At 36.6% G+C, this 16,706-nt stretch overlaps 1 protein-coding gene across 8 annotated transcripts in view; it reads left to right on the top strand.

Annotated features, from left to right (window-relative positions):
• Positions 1 to 16,706, top strand: part of AGTPBP1 (ATP/GTP binding carboxypeptidase 1) — a 79,442-nt gene that overhangs the window by 44,770 nt on the left and 17,966 nt on the right. For 5 of the 8 annotated variants that reach the window (XR_012649117.1, XM_075021490.1, XM_075021491.1 and 2 more), the window contains exons 21-26: positions 3,854 to 4,007; positions 4,771 to 4,951; positions 6,376 to 6,505; positions 6,869 to 7,000; positions 8,616 to 8,792; positions 14,214 to 14,374. Coding sequence is in view for 5 of the 8 variants with exons in the window: in XM_075021490.1 (XP_074877591.1) it covers positions 3,854 to 4,007; positions 4,771 to 4,951; positions 6,376 to 6,505; positions 6,869 to 7,000; positions 8,616 to 8,792; positions 14,214 to 14,374 (935 nt within the window). In the remaining 3 variants the exon portion in view is untranslated. Of the gene's footprint in view, positions 1 to 3,853; positions 4,008 to 4,770; positions 4,952 to 6,375; positions 6,506 to 6,868; positions 7,001 to 8,615; positions 8,793 to 12,435; positions 12,738 to 14,213; positions 14,375 to 16,706 lie in introns of those variants that run through there. The other 3 variants (XR_012649118.1, XM_075021492.1, XR_012649119.1) reach the window with 3 other exon arrangements.

Raw genomic sequence — 16,706 nt, 5'->3', positions numbered from 1 at the left:
TTATTTTCTGTCCTAAAGTCAATTTTTGTGCCTCTCATATTAGCAATACAGCAGCTGCCACTGCTCTCAGACATCCTGGCCATCCAGAGCTTACCTTATGTGATTGTTCTGAAAAGTAAGCTACTGGTCTTTTCCAGTCTCACAAAGTTTGTGCAAGCACTCCCAGTGCCTCCTGTCCTCTCTCATGTATGTAAAGTTCAAAAGGTTTTGTTAAATTTGGAAGGCCTAAGGCAGGAGCACTCATAAGGGTGATTTTTATTACATCAAATCCTTTTTGGCATTCTGAAGTCCATTCCAGTAACTCTCCTGGTCCCTTAACAGCTTCATACAAAGATTTAGCCATTAAACCAAAATTAGGTATCCACAGGTGACACCATCTGGCCATTCCCAGAAATCCCCGAAGTTCTCTTTTGATGGGGGCGGGGCTGGGCAATTTGGCAAATTGCCTCTTTTCTCTCAACCCCTAGTTTCCTTTCTTCTTGGGATATTTCAAATCCAAGATAAATCACATTTTTCCGCATAATTTGTGCTTTCTTTTGTGACACTTTATATCCTGCCAATCCTAGAAAGTTCAATAAATCAATAGTGGTCTCTTTACATTCTTCAGCCATGTCTACTCCCAACAAGATATCATCTACGTATTGTAGCAAGGTAGTGGTAAACTTTTTACCTTGCCAGCGTTCCAGTTCTTCTGCCAATAAGTTACCAAAAATTGTAGGACTGTTTTTTGAATCCTTGAGGAAGCACTGTCTAGCATAACTGCATTTTGCATCCCATTACAGGGCTCTGCCACTCAAAGGCAAACAGTTTCTGACTTTGTTCATCCAATGGAATGCAAAAGAAAGTGTCTTTTAAGTCCAACACTGTAACATAAACATTTGAATCAACTATCGTTGTTAACAGAGTGTAAGTGTTAGGTGCCACTGGATGTACATCAATCACTATTTGATTAGTAGTTCTTAGATCTTGTACTAACCAATAGTCTTGTGAATGTGACTTTTTAACAGGCAAGATCGGGGTATTGCATTCAGACTGACACTCTTGCAACAGTCCATATTTTAAAAACGTATTAATTATAGGCTCTAGTCCAACCTGAGCTTCCAATTGCATGGGGTATTGTTTTTGTCTTACCGGCTTCACTTCCAGTTTCAGTTCCACTTTTACCAGTTCTGCTGATTTGGCTCTTCCAGGTTTCTGAGTTGCCCAGACAAAAGAAATCACTGCATTCATGATTTCAGAGGGGGCTTCAATTTGTCCTTCCTTATTTTCAACATTCTTTGTTTCTGACAATTCCTGTAACATATATACTTGTGCCTCCCAGGCATTATTTTGTGGAATATGTACTTAGACTTTATTTGGATCAAAAGTTTTTTGTGCTCCCAATTTATTCAATAAATCCCTTCCCAATGTAGGGAACATTCTGGCATATACAAAAATTCATGTGTAAGTACTTTGTTTCCACTTTCACACTTAATTGGTTGAAAGAAAGGTCTGATTTCCCATTTTCCTGTGGCACCAATCACTGACATAAGAGAATTTACTCATAGGTCCTTTACAACTATTTAGTACAGAATATGTTGCTCCTGTATCGACTAGAAATTTAACTGTCTCATTCCCCAGCTTAACTGAAACCAGGAGTTCAGCTGGGGAAACTAATTTCTCAACCCCTGGTCCCTGTCAATCTGAATCTCCTGTACTATTTATAAACAGGTCTGCCTCCAGAATGGGTACAGATGGGGGTGTCCTATTAGTTAGTTGTTTCTTTGAACACTCTTTTTTCCAATGTCCCTTTTCCTTACAAATTGCACTCTGATCTTTCCTCAAAGGGATTCTACTCCCTGTGTTTCCTCCTGCTCTCTGTCCTCTGTCATGCGCTCATCCTCTCAGAAAACCTCTTCCCTGAAATGAGATTTGCACTTGGGTGAATACGGCTGCCAAAATTGCAGCATTTTGCTTCTGATCTTTTAGTTTCTCCTTCTGTTTTTCTTTTTTTTCTAACTCTTCTCTGTTGTTATACACCTTATAAGCAATCTTAATCAATTGAAATAGTCATTCCTGACATACTATCTACCTTGTGCGGCTTCCTTCTTATGTCTGCTGCTGACTGCCACACAAACAAGGTGGTAAATGTTACTTTGTTAGCTGCCTCCTTTGCATCTAAATCAGTCCATTTCCAAGCCATTTTGCACAGTCTTTCACAAAAAGCAGATGGGTCCTCATTTTTACCCTGTGCTACCTGATACAGCTTTGTGAGTTTTTTGGGTTTGGGGAGTCCATGTTTCACTCCATATAAAATCAACTGTTGATACTGCTTAATCATTAGCCATCCCGCTCCAAATTAGGATTGTAGTAATGTTCTTGTGTCGGCATAAAATGTTCTGGACTGTCTCTGTTATTCAATTTCGTATTTTCTTCCTGAGCTTTTTCCAACACCACTCTCTTTTCCTCAGGGAGAAGTAAAGTATTAAGAAACAGCTGTATATCCTTCCAGTCTGGGTTGTGATTCTCAATTATCTTTTGAAATGTCCGATATACGTTTTCTGGATTTTTTTCAATATGATCCAGCAGACTCCTTCCATTTCATTAAATCTGAGGTTGAAAAAGGGACTTTCACATACACAGGCATTCCATCTGGCCCCACCGCCTGGCATAAGAGAGCCTGAATCACAGGATTCTGCTGTGCCCAAGTTCTACCTGCAATAGGACTAAATCCCTAGCTTACTTCACTGCTTCTCTCCCTATTTTCAATTACACTGTCCTGGTCTCTTCCTGGGGAAACCATCAATTGCACATCCTCTTCTTCACTGTCCACTTTCAAACACCTCTTCCCAATACTATGGGCAGAACAACAGCGAGGCAATTTCTTTTTATCCTCCATCAGCATCAAAACATTTGAATTGGATATCAACGATTTACACTTTTTTTTCTTATTTTGTGATCATTTCTTAAAGAAAAAAACCAAATCCACATATGGGATCTCCTCCCATTTATCCTGTCTTCTGCAAAATAACATAAGTTGCAAAATAGCATTATAATTCAAAGCCCCCATCCCTGGCCATTTTTCCCCATCATCTAGTTTATACATTGGCCACCATTGACTGTAGTATTCTTTTAATTTTCTCTTTGTTAGGGGATCCCCACCAAACTTCTTCCAGTATTTCAGGATGCTTCCTAATGGAGAGCAAAGGGGAGGTTCAGACTGTCCTGCCTGTCAGACTGTTCTAAATCTCTGAGTTATTTTCCACCAATAGCTAAAGGCAGACTGTAGGGATCAGGTGCATAAGTTTTGTATAGTCCCACAGGCCCTCCTTGAATATCCCACATCCTTGTGTTCCTCTTGTTTCCTCCTTGTTCCTCAGGTGGCCCTCTCCAAAGCTTTGCCTGTAGATTCTTAATGGCCTATCAGTTAGAGAATCAGTTAAGAGACTTGAGACTTTGGTCTTTGCTATTGTTTCTGTTATGTTTCATCTACCAGGATTGTTTGTTTCTTCCTGTCTGTTGCTTCTCCCTTTGGTATCTCCTTTTGTACTGAAAAAGGTCCCTGATCAGATAACCTTAGTGAAGCAGAAGTTCTTACCTTCCACATAGCCTTACTGTATCATCTGGTAGAAAAAAATGTACCCTCTGTGCCTTCATCTTCCTTGAAGCAGGTGGAAAAACAGACTCTTTATAGAGAATTATTCAGTCAGTCAGAGATGTAGAGAATGGTATTTCATGGTCAAAATTATGATGGAAACTTGAACATTGTTTAGAACAACAAAAAGAGAGATTGCTTAAATAGTATTTGTGGAATATGCTGTGATATGTGACTGCAAAAGATTTTAAGTATTTTTTCATTAATTTTGGGATGAAGATGCATCTTCAGAAGCTGGAATCTATGCACAACCCTCAACAGATATATTTTCGACAAGACGTTCTCTGTGAGACCCTGGCTGGCAACAGTTGTCCCTTAGTCACTATTACAGCCATGCCAGAGTCCAATTACTATGAACATATCTGTCAGTTCAGTAAGTAAGACTTTTTTTTCTCATGAATGGAAAATAATGTAAAACTAACTAGTTCTTTATGAAAAAATATAGTATTAACTGTTGTACATTGTAAAAATAAAAATGTAAAATAAGGTGAATGAATTTCCTGAAATTAGGAGGTGTCAATGTTCAGGATTTGCTTTGTATTAAATAATATTTAATCCTAAATATCCTAAATAAGGATATTTATATCTGGATATATAAGAGTATTTATATTCATATATTTTAACCTAGTTGCTAGATACTTTTCTGTGTTACATTTTGCAGACAACAATTCTTGAAAAGAACACCTGTCTCCTGACTAAGTTTTTTCTCCAAATGCTCAGGTTATTTGCTTGTCAAAAAATCTTTTATAAAGCCAGTATCTAAGCTACTGCAATTTGAAGTGAACTTTAGTTATGACAGCATTCCTAGTTTGTTCCTCCACCCCCATATTTTTCTTGCCTATTGGAAAAAAAAACATCAAAGTCATCATATCATAATTGCTAGCTCAAACTAGTTGTGACCACGTAATTGTCTGATTGAATTGAAAGCTCCAATGTGACAGTTCTGTAATGAGCAGTCCTTATAGATCTTGCCAGATTATGATTATCAATAATACTGATACTCAATAGTACTCAACTCCCAAATACTGTATTTTGCATTGTAATAAATGAAGCTGGCTATTGCCTCTTTTTTCAATTAACAAACTGGTTACTTAACTTGAATCATATTTTGCAACTTCTATGCATGCTTCTTCTAGGGAATCGTCCTTATGTTTTCCTATCTGCTCGTGTACATCCTGGAGAGACTAATGCAAGCTGGGTTATGAAGGGAACACTGGAATACCTTATGAGCAATAATCCAAGTGCCCAATGTTTACGAGAATCTTATATTTTCAAAATTATTCCTATGCTCAATCCAGATGGTGTCATCAATGGAAAGTAAGCATAAGTTTACTCACAAGTATGTAATCTGTACTTCTAAGTCTTTGCATCTGTTATCTTAAAAAACCAAAAAAACCCCAAACCTAAACTATCCCAGAAACATACAAATGTAATACTTAATATGAAAAAAACCCCACCAAACCCAACACTTACAAGTGGCTAGGACTTTTCAGTTTTTTGGCTTTTTAAGGGCAGACGTATCGTTCCATGAATTTCAGTTTTATAAAAAGTATTTTCAGTTGTTCATGGATGATAATCATTCCTAGGTGATTTGTCATGGCATTTTAATTCTTTGAACTACAGTCTTAGGTGTCCAGTGTTATATGAGAGCACAGCTGCTTTTAGGAAAAGCTAAACAAGTTGATTGTTCTCATGAAAAAGAACAGTCCTTGTATCTCAGGGAAATGGCTGTTGTCAAATGTTATTTTAAAAGGGGGAGAGTTAATAGGTGTGCAAGAGAAAGGGTATGAGTATCCTGATTTCAAGTTAATGATAGTAATTCTTCCACTTACTACCGCTTTTCTTAAATTTATTAGGGTATATTTCAGAACCTTTTGATACTGCTATGAGTAAGCATTCAGCAGTCTATATTTACAGGAAATTCATATAAAATGGAAATTTTGGTATGGTGATTCTACAGTTCCTTCTTTCCTAGATATGGGTAGTATTTTAAAAGGTTTTGTAAATAAAATAATAAAAAACAAACCTATTATGGATTTGAGTAGAACCCTGTCTTTTTTATATGTAAAAGCATGTATCCAACAGAATACCTGGAATTAAATAATTCAGAATACAAGTGAAAGTTTAATAAATGGACAGTTGAGAAATCTGTCCCAGCAGACACAAGCTAAAGACAAATGCACTGAAGATGACTGCATGAACATGAATTTCTGCAGGTTTAAAAGTTCTTGCTGATAGTTGACAGAATACAGAGATGATCAATCTTTGTTTGCTGGTTTTTTTTGATTGGTTTTGGTTTTTTTGTCTGTCTTGTTTTTCTCACAGCTACTTGTCTCCTAACAACTTCATGTTTCAAGTCTCAGAATTCTGGTTGACATTAGTCTTTATATTACAGAAGTCAAGACACCGAAACTGTACAGATACAATATATTCAAAATTACTGATTTTGAACTAGCATTTGAATAGGATCATAAGCCTTCAGTTTCAACAGCAAATAAGCAAGATTACAGTTGACTTTCTATAAGAAGCTACTTTAACTTATTTTTAGTTTTTCTGTAACATAACTTAAAAAACCCCAAGCACTTCTATTATTTGGCACATTAGAAAACTGAAGTTTGTTTCTTACCAGACTCCTTCCAAAGGAGCAGTGGTGATGAGGAAAACTTGAGGTGGGGGGGAGGCTTATTTAAAAGTATGATAATACAGACTACATCATGCGTTTTTCCACCCCCCCACAATAGCCACCGTTGCTCTTTAAGTGGAGAAGATTTAAACAGACAGTGGCAAAATCCAAATCCAGATCTGCATCCCACTATTTACCATGCTAAAGGGTTACTGCAATATCTGGCTGCTATAAAACGTTTACCTTTGGTGAGTATGTGTGTGTAAGCAATTCTGAATCTTTTTAACCTTGCCTATGTAGCTAGTCTGTAAAGTAAACATTTTAATACGGTCTCATAAACTGTGTCACACTTAAAGTTGACTTGGAGAACTGGTCTTCTGCAAACTTTTAGATGTAAATGTTTCCTTTGCTAGGGTAGAAAGTTAAACCTTCCTTAGATGAATCCTACGTTTTTTGTCTTAATGCACAAGTTAGTTATATAAGGCGTTGTATTTCCCAAATCTTTGGAGCTTTCAATGGTACAAATAAAAATTTTTGTTTGTCCTTCTATTACTTTTATGAAATGTGAATTCCATATGCCTTGGCTTATTTTACCAAATGATTTGTTGTAGGTCTACTGTGATTATCATGGTCACTCTCGTAAAAAGAATGTATTTATGTATGGCTGCAGCATCAAAGAGACAATGTGGCACACAAATGTTAATGCTGCCTCTTGTGACCTGATTGAAGACCCTGGTTACAGGGTAAGTTTGGTATTTGTGCCTTTTTCACTTGGCATACTTTTCAAATAACTTTCCGATATTATTCTGGGCACATAGTGACTTTAAAGCATAAGCAGACTTATTTAGAATGATCTCTTTTTAGTTTGTGAGTGTACTTCAAAGTATTTTGAGAGCTTTAATTGTTGTATACTAACACAGCAGTGGAGTGTTTTATTTTTTGGGGTCTTCGTACCAATACATGCTTTTCTATGTCCAACATCACCATTATAGTAAATACATGGAAAATATGCTTCTGTGCATTTATAATTACTGGATGAAAAAAGAGTCATTTAAGCATGGCAAACAATATTCTAGCAACAAGAAAATAAAAAATACTGAATTGCTCTGAGAAATACTCATTTTTGTGTATGGAAATAGGCAAAGTTCCTCTTGTAAAGATGTGTAGTTAAGGCATGTGGCCCTAATAAATATACATAATAAACTTGCACAAACAGCATCCACTGCATTGTATAAACTTTCAAAAATTCCGAGAGATTTAAGGAATTATGTTCTTTCTTTTGTGTAACTCCACTGCCGCCTTGTGGCAACTGCAAATCTGTGCAGACTAATGCATCCAGACCCCGTGTTTTTTTGAGGAGATGCAGAGAGTTAAGCTTGAGAAGCATGTGAATGCAGGACAAAACGGTTGTTATGCATCCGTGAGTGTAAATGAGTGCAGATTTTTTTGGATTTTTTTCTCAAATTTCCCTCACTTAAAAAAAAATAATTCTATCTTTCCTTGATTTTCTTGTGTGGATTTCCTGGATGCTGAGTTCAATGCTGTTCATGCCTGCTGCTCAACACGTTTTTATGGGGTTTTGTTACTTCAGCCTGCACTATCATAGCACACAGAAGACTAGTCAATAAGAGTTGTGGGAAAAAGCCTTTTGGTTTCAAAAAGGCAAACTGAAATGTTTGGGCAAGCTTACACCAATAATTGTATATGTACTACTGAAATAGTAAATTCAAAGTGTTCATGTGTTTTGGCTTAACTGATACAAATAAAAGCTGGAAATAATGTAGTCATTTAGCATTAGTCAAATACCTAGCTGTTTCTTGTCTTTTTCCAAAGCTGTTATGTAAACAGTTATATTGAACTTTGATTCACGTTCTTGAAGTTAAACGTGCGCCTACTGCTGTGTTGAATATGAACGAATTTTATGTATTAATAAAATAGTGCCTGTGTTAGGTCTGCAGATTGGATTGTTGAAACAATCTGAAACTGAATTAAATTAGTTATATGGTGTATGTAGTATACTTAATTTGAGCAAAGTTAGCTCGATGAATTAGGGGATGGTGATCACCTGAAGAACTCTTCTGTATCCTGTTTCTTACCCACATGACTAACAATTTTAGTGATTGAGTCTGAAAAAGAGTGTTTTAATAAGTAGGAAATAGCAAACCTGTTGTCACTTGAACACACACTGGGTTTTGAAAACTCAAGATGGAGAAATGCTTTCATTCTTGTTCTTTGAATTCAAATTGCAGCAATTTTTTTGGTAACAGTTTGTGATTGTATATTTCCCGCCCCCCCCCCCCCCCGCTTCCATAAGTGAGATAAAAGAATCACTGTATTTCTCAAATTGCTGTCCTGCAGGCACTGCCCAAGATCCTGAGTCAAACTGCCCCAGCATTCTGCATGGGCAGCTGCAGCTTTGTAGTGGAAAGGTCCAAGGAATCAACAGCGAGAGTTGTTGTCTGGAGAGAGATAGGAGTACAAAGGAGCTACACAATGGAAAGCACATTATGTGGATGTGACCAGGGCAAATATAAGGTAAGAAAATACATCTGTCCAATTGTTCTTGCTTCATAATTTCTTCCATTTGCATTGGTATCTTGTTGTATAACCCCACTTGCTTGCTTGCTTTAAACTTCTAAAACTCTTCTAAGATCTGTGTACACTAATGTTAGAGTGAAATTACGTAATTTACAATATTATAGGTTGCGTAACAGTCTTCATATGTCACTTAACACCCCCCCCCCATATGTTATGCTGATTGGCTGTTTTAACAAGATTAGTATTAATTATGGCTTGTAATACATGTGCATGTATGCATGTAATTAAAAAAATCAGAACTGTTCTTTCCAGTAGATTATTAAAATTGGGTAGTAATAAACGCCAATAGTAGAATAAAAATTTCCTTTACAAATGGCAATTTCAGCTTCACCATGGCACTACATGGCTCTTCACCAGATACTTAGTAGTGTCCCTTACAGGATTTTCCTGTGTAGCTGCAGAAACAGGCTTATAAATCAAAACACTTTCATGTCAGATTACCAGAACTACAAATTACACATCTCTGAACTCATTGTAGTTGTTTTTGACTTCTTGACTTAAAACTTGTTGTCAATTTGTCTCCTTCAAAAGTGTTAACAGGGCTGGATATTTGAAAACAAAAGGTGACCCTGTTCATAGTTTCTCACTAACAGAAAACTTGCTTCAAAGAAAATACTCATGGGGGAAAAAAAGGAGAACCACCACCCTAACATCTGATTTTCAACTTCTGTCACTGGGTTAAATTTAGCTACAAATTGAAGCAAGTTCTTAGAATGAACATTCAGGAAAGAAGTCATGGTTTCCTATGCTTGAAAACAGAATTTAGGAATGCAAATCAAGAAAATGACCACAAGCCTCACATAAGGTGCTTGACAAAGAGGATCAAGGCCAGGGAGGGAGCAGGAACAAAAAAAATAATGTTGGAACCAGGTATATTTAATGTATTAATATATGCTCCAACACCCATGCTTATCTCCTTATACAGAAGGAAAATAGATTTTGGCAGGAATTTCACTAGGTCTGTAACTACTAAATGAATGAGTTAATTTTGTCTATTGATAAAATTATTCCTGCTATTGTCAGAATATTCCATTATTCCTCAGATGACATCATTATGGAACTTTAAAAAACAGTAACTTGTCCAACTTGCTTATTTTGAAACTTCCAGAAAATTCTTAAACATGAACTTCATGGCTTTAGCAGTGTTGCTACAAAAGTTCTTAAGAAAGGCGAATTGAAGGTTCTTTGTGGACAAACTTTCAAGATGCTTAACCTGCAAAGCCCTTCTTCAGTAAGGGTGGAAAAAAATGGCTGAATTCTGTGGAAAAATCATTTACTCAAAAGGGAAGAGCATTCCTCTCTGTAGTAGAAACTAGCTGATGAGATCAAATTGCTGTTCTGTCATTTATTTTATTTGGAATAAAGCAATTTGTGAGGACTTAGTCATCCTTTGAACATAGGGGAAGATTCTTCATTTTTTCCTCACTATGATAATGCTCAGACTTACTAAGACAATGTATCTAAAAGGTGAAGGTGACTAGACAGAACAAGAAAAGAGCAACATTTGTCTAATGAGAAGGTCAAAGAGATAAAGGCTCAGTCATCCTTTTTTCGTGTGTGTGGAGGGAGTGGGGCCAGCAACTCTGTAAATAAACTTGCAGTATAAATTAGCTGACATATTTCATAGTGGGTTATTTCAAAACACAGAGAGGAACTAAACTGTAGAAATTCCTTCCCTTCCTACTTCCCACCCCAAGGGACATGACACTTTGGATCTGAGAGACTGGACTGTGTGTAGTGTAAAGGTCTGAAGCAGTTTTCCAGTCTTCTGGTTTGGCATCATCACTGAATCTTGTTCAAAGCACAAAGAGGATTACTCAACAATTCTGTTCTTTGTGGAAGAAATGCTGAGTCTTTGCCAAAGCTGGGGAATATCAGAACTTCAGCTTTTCTTTTTTTACTCTTTTTTGTTTTACTCGGACAACAGTGATGCTACACTATTGCCAGCCAGGAAGCTGTTGAGCTGAAGTTAGCAATTCTTACCTGAATTTAGGATCCCTGGTGACAGAGTTATCTCTGGAACCAATCTTGTTTTAACTGCTTTTGTGGGGTCTTTGTAGTACACTGAGAATTAGTGCTGCAATTATTGCTCAGTCATCTGTGATTCAAGATACTGAAAAGCAAATGTTCAGCTGAAAAGATGCTCCCAAGATCTACTGTGGAGGATAATTAAGATGCCAGACAAAAGAACAATTTCTTCAACAATTCAAACCACCTGAAAACTGAAATCAATCCCTTTCCTGATTGGAGATTAATAAGTTTGGGAGTATTGCTTAATTTTTAAGTTAATTGAAAAGACTTCGTTATCTTGCAATTTTATGGTGCACATAAAGAGAAGACTTCAGGAGATAAGGATTCAGTCAACAAACTTGGTCAGTTACCATGATTCTTCAGTCTCTAGATTTTGAGCTATCAGAAATAATCACATTTTTGTAGCCTCTGCTGAATAAGCAAGCAGAAGAACAAGATGATGTTTTACTGTCCAACTGACTTCTCCAAATCTTAGTATGGCTGTTTTCAATTTATTAAGTACATATTACAGGAATATTCTTCTCAGCTTGAGGTCGCAGTCCATTGTGCCTTTGTTGTGTATCTTTACTTTCAGGTAGCAAAGTTCATCACCGAAACACTCTATTCATGTAAAGGTATTTTCATGATGTGCTTAGTAAGGAAGACTTCAACCAGCCATCTAGAATGTTACTGTCTAGAAGAAACAGTTGTATAAAATGTAAAGAAAAACAAATGAAATTTGGTGCATGTTTAAAAAAAAAAAAAAAGGCAGTTACTTCCAGGTGGCTTGTGCTTCAAAGCAATGCTTTAACATTTAAGGAACTTTAATATGCCACAGTTAAAAGTGCTATAACAACAGTTGAAGGTGATTAGAAGATCAAGAAGAGGAATGTAATGAACGCTTCCGTGAAAATGGACTTCACCTTGGGTCCATTAGTTAGGGCAACTGCTTGTTATTATTTCCTGAAACAGACTTTGGGTCTCTTGTTTCATGGAAATTAAGAGATTTGGCTGATGAAAGAATAACTATGGCTTAAGAAATTTGGTATTTGGCAACTGTGTGGTATTGCATTCTCCATTATGATTTAAAGAAATGGCAGAAGCAAATCTAGACTTTGGCATGAACTTTTACCACAAGAATGTAGACCCTTCGGTATAGTAAGTTCAGACTTTATTGTTCAAACTTTGTTTCACAGTTATCCACCTTCAGTCTGATCTGTTTACGTCTGTCTTCGGTTATATCCTCTTTCTGCTGTGGTGATAATAGCAGCCGTGGAACATGCACACGCTATTTATCTTTCTAACAATTGTCTTTGCACTTTCTTTTATACTGTACTCTTGTCCATTTTCAACTTAGAGCACTCCTATGATACTGTCTTATAAGGAATCTGCCAACTAACTGTAACTTCTTCAGCAACAGATGTAGACAATGATTGGAAAAGTTTCTGAACCATCAAGCTGTGCACATTAGTAACCTGTGTAACAGTGAGATTACTGTTACCCTTCTCCTTCCTCTTCTGCATACTTGTTGCCTCTTGTCCTTAATGTTATTTTAATCTCTTTGGGGCAGGGACTGTGTCTTCCTGTGATTAGCATAGTGGAGCCCCAGCTATGATTGGGGTCTTCGAATGTTACTGATGTGCAAACAAATACAAAACAAAAACAAAAAATTGGCCTCTGTGGATAAGGTACTGCACTGGGAGTGAGGAGAACTGATTTCTGTTCCCAGCGGGGTCAGTGACATGCTGTGAGACACTGTGCAAATCGCTTCAACCCTCTCTGCCTCCATTTCTCCATCAGTAAAGTGAGGATAATTCTTCCTTTATTAATAAAGTGCTTTGAAACCTACAGCACAAAAGCATTATAAAAGAGGTAAGTAGTATTACTATTAACAATAATACATACTCAAATATCCAACTCTTGTTCACTGCTAGCAAGTTTCTGTACCATTTGGCTGGAGGATGGCACTGTTTAGTGAATATAGCATTAGTTTTCTTGTTACTAAAAAGCACCTTGTTCATGAAGAATACCAAGGGGAAAAAACAGAAGTCGCAAGAAAAATAAAATCACAATCTTTCTATTTATTAAGTGTGCGTATGTTCAAAACAGAAGTACATGAAGAATGTGCGGACTGTACCGTTTCTGGAGCAGCATAACACTCTTTTTTTAAACCTTGCATTTTAAAATACAGTGTCAGTGTGGCAACATACACAAAGCTTGTGTGTGTGGTTTTTAGCTTTTAGTAAAAAAAACCTTTTACTCCATTCTTTTTGCTTCATGTGTTTTCCTACTTGATGACTTAGCTTACCACCAATTCCTGGTTCTGCTTCCCTGCTTGTTTTTGTCAAAGCTCCTTTTTAACTACCCTTTACCTTAAGAGGCTTAGAAGACCCAAACTAAAATCCTTCTAAATTCTCCTGAGGTATGGAAGTTGCAAAGGGGTAGATTGAGCTGGCTTGTGACATTGAATTTGTTAGTGTATATACAGTCAGTACTAGCCAATTCCATAATTGTTAAGGGTCACACTGGATTATCATTCTTTTCATAAAGTAGTTGAGGTCAGAGGTTCTGTCCCTACATACTGCACTGCTAAATTAAAAATGTAGAATTATCTGGTGGGAGGCTTTATCGCATATGTAAACTCAGAGAATATTACATAAGTTCTACGCAAAGAGGAAGATGCCTTGGTATATCATTCAAGTTAGAAAACAGCTATGGCTTTTGATACTTTGTTGTTTTTAATTACTAAAAGTGTGAATAAATGCTTTCAGAATTAACACATACAGCCTGTCACTTATAGGAGGGGAAGAGGTGTTTGTGACAAGGAGTTACTTTGTTGCCTTAAATAGTCTTAGTTATGCATCAGAACATAGCAATGAACTTGATCACAGCTAAAGTATGAATTCACTCATTTTTTTCATTCTAATGGAACTTCTGTTGAAGAATCTTGTATTTGAAATCTTAGTATTTGGAATTCCTTTTTATAAATTCTGTCTCAGGTTTTTAAAATAATTTATACTTATAAACGCGGACATGATCTCTGTCTCTCTTCCAATGCCACTGGGTAAAGTCCTGTTAATATTGATGTGCTAGAAGTGTAGACTAGGAAGCTCCCAAGAAATATGGTTGTGTCCAGAAATGTCTGTTCAGCCTTAGAGGAGTCATGTAGTTATTGAGTTTTCTCTGATACTCTTGTTAAGTGTTTACAGTTCTTATTTGTTCTGTCTTTAGAGCAAGAGAGTATATTAAATAAAATAATGAAATGTGTTTTAAATAGTAATTCTGCAGTATGTGTGGGTCCATCTGCGTGTACCTATTTTGAATATTTAATTCTTATTTTTAAATTAGGGATTGCAGATAGGGACAAGAGAACTGGAGGAGATGGGAGCAAAGTTTTGTGTTGGCTTACTGCGTTTAAAAAGAATGGCCTCACCTTTGGAATACAATCTGCCTTCTAGTCTGTTGGATATTGAAAATGAGCTGATCGAGTCAAGCTGTAAAGTGACAAGGTAGTACACATTTATTACTTTTACTTTTTTTGGGGGGAATTGCAGTTTCTCAAATGATGTAAAGATTCTCTCAAAAATGTTCTTTCGCTCATACAAAACAATGTTGATGTGTTTGACCTGTTAGTGTAACAATAATCTAAATATATTGGAGATGTATTTTGTTAATTCAATTACTTGAAGCTTTTAAAGAAAACAATAAATACAGAGTTAGACTATATGTCATATTTGTTGCTGGGATAAATAAAAACTGGCCATTTTAATGTCATCGGGGAGTTACTATATGCAGTAAAACTCAGTAGGTCTTAGGTCTCAATTGTTTCTTTGAGAGCATTTTTTTTTTCTTTTTTATTACTGGCTACAGTATTAAAAATGTATTTAGACAGGCTTAAAGTATGTGAGTTAAAGCACTCTAAGAACTGCAAGTTTTTCTTCCAATTTCTTTTTTCTTTTTTCCTCTCTGGTAGAGATATATAACAACATTTAAAGAACTTAAAATGTGTGAAATAATGTTCGGGTCACAAAAGAAACGTATCTGCTCAGTAGCTAGCTTATGAAGTTGCCAATTCTTAAAGCTCTAGATAGGCTTGCAAAAGTATGCATACTAGTGCATATTTCTATTCATCTAATTAATTATTGAAGTATGCACATGTACATAGTAATTGCGGATGCACAGTAAATAAGTGATTTCAAATATACAAGCATCTCTTTCTGAAAATCTGGTTAGAGATTAAATAAAGCAGAGTTGCAGAATTCCAGACTTCAGAAAAGCATTAAATTAGAAAGAAGTAAGATTTACACACTATAATGTTACCACTTGGCATACTTGGAGCCAAAAACGTTTTTATAGTGGCCTTGGCTGTAGCTCCAACTTAGCTAAAGCAATACAGTGGAAATTTGGTGTCAAATAAAATATATTGTTGTTTTTGTGCAACTGCAACAAGGGGGTTCTTGAGACTAAGACTTTCATTAGATGCTAGACTGATGAGCAATTTGTCTGTAAACCATGCAAAACCAGCAGAGATATGGGAGAGTATCTGTGGTACCCTGTGGAAGGGGAAGATGATGTTTAGTTCCAGCATTTAAACACATGAGTGTTATCAGAATGTGGACTACTGAGAAAGGCTGGAGCTTGTGTTCATGCTTAGCATTTACACATAGTAATGAAAAGTGAAGTATAAGCTAAAAGGTGATAAGAACAATAGGCATAACAATAGGAGAGTGTCTGAAGGAAGTGGTTAAAAGTATATGAAAAGCAGCTGTGATGTATAGGTATCTGTCTCTCCAGTGACAGCTGGATCTGCCAGTATCATTTGCTCACTAGTACAGTTTTAGCATGCTTGTAATGGCCAGATTCTTACTGTCAGACCAAGTTTTGTGCTTGGGTAAGGCCAAGTTAGTGATTACTGGAAGAGATAGGATCAGAAGGTGGCTTTGGAGTAATCCACCCCCACCAGTGTGTAAGCCTCACTGAAGTGCAGGTAGGCTCACTGGGAGAGAGTCATATGGCAGATGCTGAAAAAAGCAAACAGTGCTTTAGAACTGTTGGAGTGGCATTAGCATGGTGTCTCCAGTGCAGGCAAAATGCAGCATTTTAATTGCGAGGAATGCCGCAGTGTTTTTTACTGTACTAATGTAACAGTACCAAAACAATGGTAGCAGCACAGAGCAGCACTCGGCATTTGTAACATTACTGTTCAATGTATCACTCAAAATTTTCACTTGATGTTATATGAATTACTATCAGCCTTGTAAGATATAGTTTGAAAGTATAAATAAAATATCAGTGTCCTTGGTTTTGCAAGCGTAAAACCATATTCTGCTATCTCTATAGTGTGTTTAAAAAAAAAAAAAAGAGCGGGGGGAGGTAGGGGTAAACTGTGAAGAGTCTTGAACTCTTTTTCTTTTATTCCTTGCATTTGTTGAAAAGTTGGCCATTAGAATGAATTAATGTAATTATCTGCTTTGCTCTAAAAAGTCTCTTACTTGTCCATTTGTGCAGCATAGTAGTCTAATGAGCAATACTACAGGGATGTTAGCACAGAAAATCTGCTTCCACTGCTGTTATGCTGGGGGGCCGAGATAGCTGATCATCAGGTAACTATGGAAAGCAGCTCTCTTGTCCTAAGCTTTTGAATTAGGAAAACACAGATTCAGTGGGTTTTGTCTCATGGACAGGGACCAGCTTAAGGAGAAAAAACTTTATTTGCTTATGTATTGTTTTATATGTGTTGCCAGGGATTCTGGATATGTATCGTCTGAAGGTAAGTAATCTGTTCAGAATTCTTCTTAAATACACGAGGAGCTTACTGTCTGATAGACATTTGAGTTGTTC

This window comes from Buteo buteo, chromosome Z, assembly GCF_964188355.1.
Source record: "Buteo buteo chromosome Z, bButBut1.hap1.1, whole genome shotgun sequence".
NCBI lineage: Eukaryota > Metazoa > Chordata > Aves > Accipitriformes > Accipitridae > Buteo > Buteo buteo.
The sequence above is the reverse complement of the archived record's forward strand: the minus strand, read 5'-3'. Positions and strand labels throughout refer to the sequence as shown.